The sequence below is a fragment of the Austrofundulus limnaeus genome, unplaced genomic scaffold (assembly GCF_001266775.1).
Source record: "Austrofundulus limnaeus strain Quisiro unplaced genomic scaffold, Austrofundulus_limnaeus-1.0 Scaffold191, whole genome shotgun sequence".
NCBI classification, from domain to species: domain Eukaryota; kingdom Metazoa; phylum Chordata; class Actinopteri; order Cyprinodontiformes; family Rivulidae; genus Austrofundulus; species Austrofundulus limnaeus.
The window spans coordinates 941,413-948,752 of NW_013952593.1; the positions used below are offsets into that span (position 1 = coordinate 941,413).

The window sequence follows — 7,340 nt, forward strand, 5'->3', positions numbered from 1 at the left end:
ATCTGGTGAAAATTTCATGTCATTAGCACCTCTAGTAATATATTTACTGAGAAAAATGGTGACGTGTTCAATACTTATTTTACCAGCTGTATGTTGCTGTGGCTGAGCAGCCYGGTCCAAATAGAACCACAGGTCTCTGGGTTCCAGAAATCAGGCCATAATGACTGATAACACACAGAACTCAGGTTGAAACCCCGGCCAGGCTGGGCCTTACAATATAAAACGTTTTAAATGAATATTTCCGCTACAGTCAGGATGACGTGTAAATCTGTAAGTAGCTAAATGACTGTTCTGTCTGTGTGAACTCTTGATAAACATACACACTACTGAGATCCAGTTTGGTTCTCTACGATTTTTTTTGTTTTGCAATTTTTCTTCTATTTTAACAATTTATATATCAAAATGTTCAGCTCCTTCAGGACATTCCTGCTTTGACCTTTGGTATTTCAGCAACTTAAGCTTTTGCAATACTTAGCTTTTTCTTTTTTTCTTTTTTTATTGATGGCCTCCCTTCTCCTCTTATAGCCGTCCTCTCCACACCATTATTATGAAATGTTTTTTTTAAAAGCTTAGCTTTTTCTGCCATTTTTTTCCCCCAAAATCTTTACTTCACTTTTTACCTTTTGCTCTGGTTTTACTGTTTTTATTTCTTTGTGCTAATTTCAGCTTCTATTTTACAGATTTTAGCCTTTTTAGCTTTCATTCTGGCCTTTTTTTTTTGCTATTCTAATTTGTGCTTCGTCCTGCTGTTGTAAGCTTTTTATTCTACTTTCAGCTGTTTTTTGCTCATTTCTGATGTTTTCATATTTTTAGCTTTTTTTTCTTCCAAAATTCACCTTTTGTGATAACGTGCTCTTTCTTTCTTTGTGCTAATTTAAGCTATTTCAGCTACTTTTTAAAGCTGTTTTAAGGCAAGTTTGAGCTTTTTTAGCTATTTGGCACAACTCTTTCAGCATTAAGCATCCACACTGCGTTTATCTGTCTTACAGCTACATCTACGACCCGTCTGTKGCGGTGGACGTACGCAAAACCGACTCGACGAGCAGCTCCCTCTACCAGCCCAACCACCGCGCCGGCGGGGCCCCCGGCCGAAACCCGAATGGCGGCGGCAGCAACAAGCAGAAGCACGGCATCCACAACCTGGGCTACAGCGACAGCACGCTCAAACTGGAGTTCGACAACAACCAGGTGAACCACAGGCTGCACGCCGTTCCGCCTCTGGCCAAGGAGCTGCAGCAGCAGGCCAGCGGCCCGCCTCCGGAGGCGGGGCTCTACATCATCCAGCCGGAAGCCGTCGGGCCGCGATGGCTCGACATCAGTCCCAGTCAGCTTCCCGTTTACCCCAACTTAGAGGAGCTCGGTAATCAGAGGAGCTACGACGAGCAGGAGCCCGGGGCTCCGAGGCCCGGGTGGAACAAGACCGAGGGGCTGTCGGGGGACGAAATAGACGAGGGGGTGGGAGGGACGCCCGAGTACCCGTGCGACACTGGGGACGAGGGGAGCGTCCTGTCCGTGGACATCCACACCAGCACCACCAGCTTGTCCTCGGGGGGCACGAGGGACGGACTCACGCCCAACAAGACGCCGGACACCTCCACCGAGGAGAGCGGGATCTCCGTGACGAAGAGCGAGGCGGACGCGGCGGTCCGGAACAACCAGGAGGAGGTGCAGAGCGTCACGGACTCCATGGTGGCGGAGGCGCTCGCCGCTTTGGAGGCCGCCACCGCCGGAGAGGATTCAGACTGACGGGAAAACCGGATMAGACCAGAACTTTAAAGCTACTTCCAGGACTGCCATGAAACTTTGCCAAAGTTTTGAACAATGTTTTTTTTCTCTATGATCCTAAATGAAACAAAGGAAAGCTCTGTTTACGGTAAGGAGCGGATTTATATCTAAACTTATGAACATTTTTTTGTACTGTGACGGACCACCGGCCTCGTGAAAGCTTCTTTTCTGAAGCTGTGATGTTCGGATGGAGCTGCAGCTGAACAGACTGAATTCTGATGTATCTCAGTGTATTTAACACTTCGCAGGACTGAATAATCCTGAATGTGCTGAGTTATTGTTTTGCCAAGCACATAATGACTTTTCATTAATCCAAGACAAGTTTTATAAGGAAAGTCAATATTTCCATAGTGAAGACTGCTTCTCATGGTTTAAAGGTTCTCTCCATTTCACCAAGTCAATAAAACAGAAAATATCCTCAAGTTATATTTTACACTCTGCAAAGTTTTGTGATTTCTTGTTATTTATAAGAGTTTTCAATTGATTTAGATTGTTTTTAAAGACCACAAAAGAGCAAACATGCAGTTTCTATTCACTGATTTTAGAATAAAGCAATAAATGTGCAATCGATCTGCACAGATAGAAGGAAAAAATATAATGGACTTGATTTTACACCAACAATTTCTATGCACATAATGACTGTTTTTGTTTATTTTTGGTGAAATATTTGTGCTTTTTACTGACGCTTACCTTCGTTTTCGAGCAGCAGAAGTTTTAACAAGCCAAGTAAAGGTAACTGCACAGGAAACCACTCTGGGGCCATCAGWTCATCCCGCTATTTCTGCTTATTTTTTGCTATATTTTATAGGTCAAAGTTTAGTTTGTAGTTGGGGCCTGTGATGTACGTTTAACTCATGTGCCTAATAATGAACTAATTGAGGGTGACGACTGAAAAAAAATCCGAGGAGTAATTCTCATGAAATGGTTTCCTTAATGAAATTCTGAAATGTTTCGTTGAGAAATTCATTTTTGATGTTAAAGAAAACAAATTCCTGCCAATCATTTGTAGTTTATGTATTTGTGCTATAAAAAAATCAAAGTACAATAAGTTGTAAACAATAAATGTGTGTGACTATTCTTACATTCACTTTTTTTGTTTTTTAATGATCAGCTATAGCTAGCTAACAGTTAAACAGCTTGCTAATGAATTGGCTAGTTAGCAATGTGTTGTAAAATACAGCGCAGTAAATGTTCATAATTTTTCAGACAAACTATATTTAAAATTATTAGGTGCCTATTTTTCTTTTTTCGTTGCCATATTGTCTTTTCAGAAGATTAGTTTGTATTTTTTCAGTATGTTAGCATTGTAATTTAGCAACCCGCCAGATGGGCATTTGTTGCCGTAGCTAACAATGCTAACTCAGTTTCATGACGTTGGTTTACGGTGCCAACTCTGTTGCTCAATTCAGCTCAAAAACAATATAAAGATATCTTATTAATCTCAAAGACAAATTTAATTTCAGTCCTAAAAGGAGTAACTGTATCCGTTGATTTACTTCAGTGGATTGGTGTGTTGGCTAACAATGTTAATTTAGTTATGTGGAGTATTAGCATTGTACGCTAGCACAACTTCAATCGTGTTAGCGTTGTTAAACTGACCTACCCACCCAGATATAGGTACTGTATATATTTGAAAACTAATTAGGAGACAATGGGAGAAAGATAAGAGATGAAAGCAAATTTTCAAAATAAGAAACGAAGAAGGACATAATCCCAAATGTAAAAAAAATAGGATATGAGAGCATGACTGACTCAGATGAACTAGAACTCTTCTAAAAGCCTCTGATCCTGTCTGATGATTTGTTTGTTTTCCATGTGCCTCCTCTGCATAAATAAAGAGCGCTCACTGTGGGACTGAGGTGTTTAAACTTTGCCATCGCAGCAGTTGGGCTCTCAGCGGGGTGGCACCTGGGAGCCTGGCTAATGAACACCTGTGGGTTTTAGCGGGATCCTTAGTCTTTGCTTTCATTCCTTTTTAAATATAYACTCCTGATCAAAATCTTAAGACCAGTCAAAAAAGTGCAAGAATTTGCATTTTGCACTATTGGATCTTAAGAAGGTTCTAAGTAGAGCTTCACAATGTTAAAAGAAGAAATCAGTGCAAGAGACAAGAACCTTTGAGCAGGGAATTGTCTGAAAACTGCATTTACACTCAAACTGATTTTTTTCAGCTGATCAAAAGTTTAAGACCATAGCTCAAAAAAACCTCGAAAACCCCCCAAAACAGAAATCAAAGTGTCAAAAAAAGGACTCAGTAATGAGTAGCTCCACCATTCTTGTTGATGACTTCAAACAATGGTTTAGGCATGCTTGATGCCAGTGTTTCCAGGAGGCTAGTGGGAACGTTGCTCCAAGTGTTGAAGATGGCTTCACGAAGGGCATCCACTGTCTGGAACTGATGTCCATTTTTGTAAAACTTCCCTTGCCATCCATCCCCAAATGTTCTCAGTTGGGTTTAGATCTGGRGAACATGCAGGATGGTCCAAAAGAGTGATGTTATTCTCTTGGAAGAACTCCTTTGTCAGGCGGGCATTGTGAACTGCAGCATTGTCCTGTTGAAAAACCCAATCATTACCACACAGACGAGAGCCCTCAGTCATGAGGGATCCCCRCTGCAACATCTCCACATAGCCAGCTGCTGTTTGACGCCCCTGCACAWCCTGAAGCTCCATTGYTCCATTGAAGGAAAACGCACCCCAAATCATGATGGCGCCCCCACCACTGTGCCGTGTAGAAAACATCTCAGGTGGGATCTCCTTGTCATGCCAGTAACGTTGGAAGCCATCAGGACCRTCAAGGTTAAATTTTTTCTCATCAGAGAAGACAACTTTCTTCCACCTTTCAATGTCCCATGTTTGGTGCACCCTTGTAAAGTCCAAACGGGCAATTTTGTGGTGTTGAAGAAGACGTGGCCTTTGAAGACGTTTTTTGTTTCTGAAGCCCTTCTCTCACAGATGGTCTGATGGTTACTGGGCTGCAGTCAGCACCAGTAATGGCCTTAATTTGGGTAGAGGATCGTCCCGTGTCTTGACGGACAGCCAATCGGATCCTGCGGCTCAGAGCTGGTGAAATTTTTTTGGGTCTACCACTTGACTTTTTTGTTCCATAACCCTCAGGATCATTTAAAAAATGCAAAATGACTGTCTTACTGCGTCCAACTTCAGCAGCGATGGCACGTTGTGAGAGGCCTTGCTTATGCAGCTCAACAATCCTACCACGTTCAAAGTCAGTGAGCTTTTTTACTTTTGCCATCAGGAGGCCTTGACAGTGTAAAGACTTGACAGAAAATGACATGGAATCCAGATTTTTGCACAGATTTTGGCTTTTAAAGACCATGGTCTTAAACTTTTGATCAGCTGAAAAAATTCATGTTTGAGTATAAATGCAGTTTTCAGAAAATTCCCTGCTCAAAAGTTCTTGTCTCTTGCACTGATTTCTTCTTBTAACATTGTGAAGCTCTACTTAGAACCTTCTTAAGATCCAATAGTGCAAAATGCAAATTCTGGCACTTTTTTGACTGGTCTTAAGATTTTGATCAGGAGTGTATTTTATACACTTTTTAGGATTAAAATGCATCCTCAGCTTATATTAGCAAAGGTTCCATTGTTTGCTGATGATACTCTGTTATATATATTCGTAAGCCTGATGAACCCAGTTATTAAGGCTACATTCAAGCTGCAAATCCAGTTTGTTTCATTGCAAATGTGACCCATATCTGATTTTTTAATGACAGTTTGAACAGTTTGCTGTAAATGTATATGGATCAACCCAGAAACTGATATCTTGTGCAGTTTGAAGTTTGGAACTTGGCACATCTAAAGCCTGACTGCCGCCACAGTTCAACTAAAGCTTTGATTCCAGAGGACCTGGAGCAAACAGACAAGAAGACACGAGTGTCCCAACAAGCTGAGAGGCTCTTCTGTGTCTTCATTTTTTTTTTACGATCCTGTCAATGTGAAAACAAAGCGCGGTTGTGTAGTCAGAGCGTGCTGAAATCACAAGCTGAAGCTCAAGAATGACAGAAAAAAMCCACAATGAAACTGTTTGACCTAAAGGGATAGTTCAGATCTTTTAAGGATGGATTCTGCATAAGGCAGGCTCATCCAGTTGCAAGTTATAAAACTGATAAATGTTCAAAACTAATTTTTCTAGTTTATTTCATACATTAAACAAAGCCCATGTAACATCAATGTGTGCAGAAAAGTGGGCGGGGCTAATATTTTTTAGCCAGAATAACAGTWTTACCATGATGACAAAAAACAGACTTTGAACTTAAATTAAAATCTAAAATCAWTGAAAATATATCTACARCGGGTAAGATATTAACTATACATAAACTCCATGATCCAAAATCCAGAATATACCTTAAATTTGTGACGCTCATAATGAATAAGTCCAGATAAATGTCAAACATTAGCATGAAGCACTCACAATTAGGAAATAATCTGCAAGTTTCCATGCAGTGAGGACGATGCATCTGTTTAATATCGAGCCGCTGACTCAAATCTTTTCATCAGTTCACCACTTCGCAAGACAAAAAATTAAATTCTGCTTGGCCCACGTGTCATGACTAAAACCCACTTTGACGCTTCATTTAGCTCGAGGACGTATGGAAAATGGTAGCTCTTAGTCGGATAACAGCTGGTTCTTTAACCGAAATGACTGTTTTAAACCGAGCCCTCGTGGTTTGTTTTGACCCAAAGCTAGGAAAAGCCACAACCATTTAATGATGTAGAATTTGTGTTAGAAGCATCAAAACATTAAAAGAAATCCTGTAATTTGATAGCTTTTATGGGTTTGCCATGCAAGGGTCTCAGAAGAATGTGGAAGAACCATATACAGCCTCAACAGACTGGCTTTTGTGCTACGTTTATGTTGTACAACCAAAACTTTGTAGGCAGTACAAATCAGAGGAATTTCCTTTTTTCACTTTATATAGACTCAACAGAAAGATTTAAATGGGAAAAAGGATTTTAAAGCATGTTATGTCTACTTTAACATCTGTATACTGTGTAGATGAAACACCTGGTTAGATTGTTTTCTTCTAGTCTGGAAGTTTCTGATATTGCCCAACGTCCCCCCACCTCCCCCCGCGACTCAAGCTAACGAGTTTGGTCACTTCCACCTGAAGATAAGAGCACAACAAACCGTTCTGCAGCAGCCTCATTAATCCCAGCCTGCAGTGGACGGATYGGACCAGAGCAAATGAAGAACCCTGTTTGTGTCGGATGCCTTCATGTTTTGGCTTGATTGGCTCCGTCAGGAGGTGGGGGGCCGGCGGCGACTCCCCCGAGGATTCTCACGTAAACTGATTGTTTTGCTCAGGTCTTTGTTGGAGTTAATGACGGCACCTTTAATTGTTGCACACAAACACTTCCTGGTCTCCCAGGAGCATGTCCAGAAAGTCCACTTAAAGGGATCCACGATTAGTTTTAACATTAAACTTTWTTTGATAAACATTTATAATAACTGTAAAATAAAGACTGTAAAAATACTGTAGGCTGTTTAGTTTTGTAAATTTTTTAAAATATATTTTAACACGGATGGAGCCATTT

General features: G+C 40.9%; 1 protein-coding gene across 1 annotated transcript in view; it reads left to right on the forward strand.

Annotated features, from left to right (window-relative positions):
* The window catches only part of zgc:194930 (uncharacterized), a 32,751-nt gene extending 29,885 nt beyond the window's left edge, over positions 1–2,866 (forward strand). The window contains exon 3 of the mRNA XM_014018390.1: positions 990–2,866. Coding sequence (XP_013873844.1) covers positions 990–1,746 — 757 coding nt within the window. The 3' untranslated portion in view covers positions 1,747–2,866. The remainder of the gene's footprint in view (positions 1–989) is intronic.
* Positions 2,867–7,340: the final 4,474 nt, after the last annotated feature.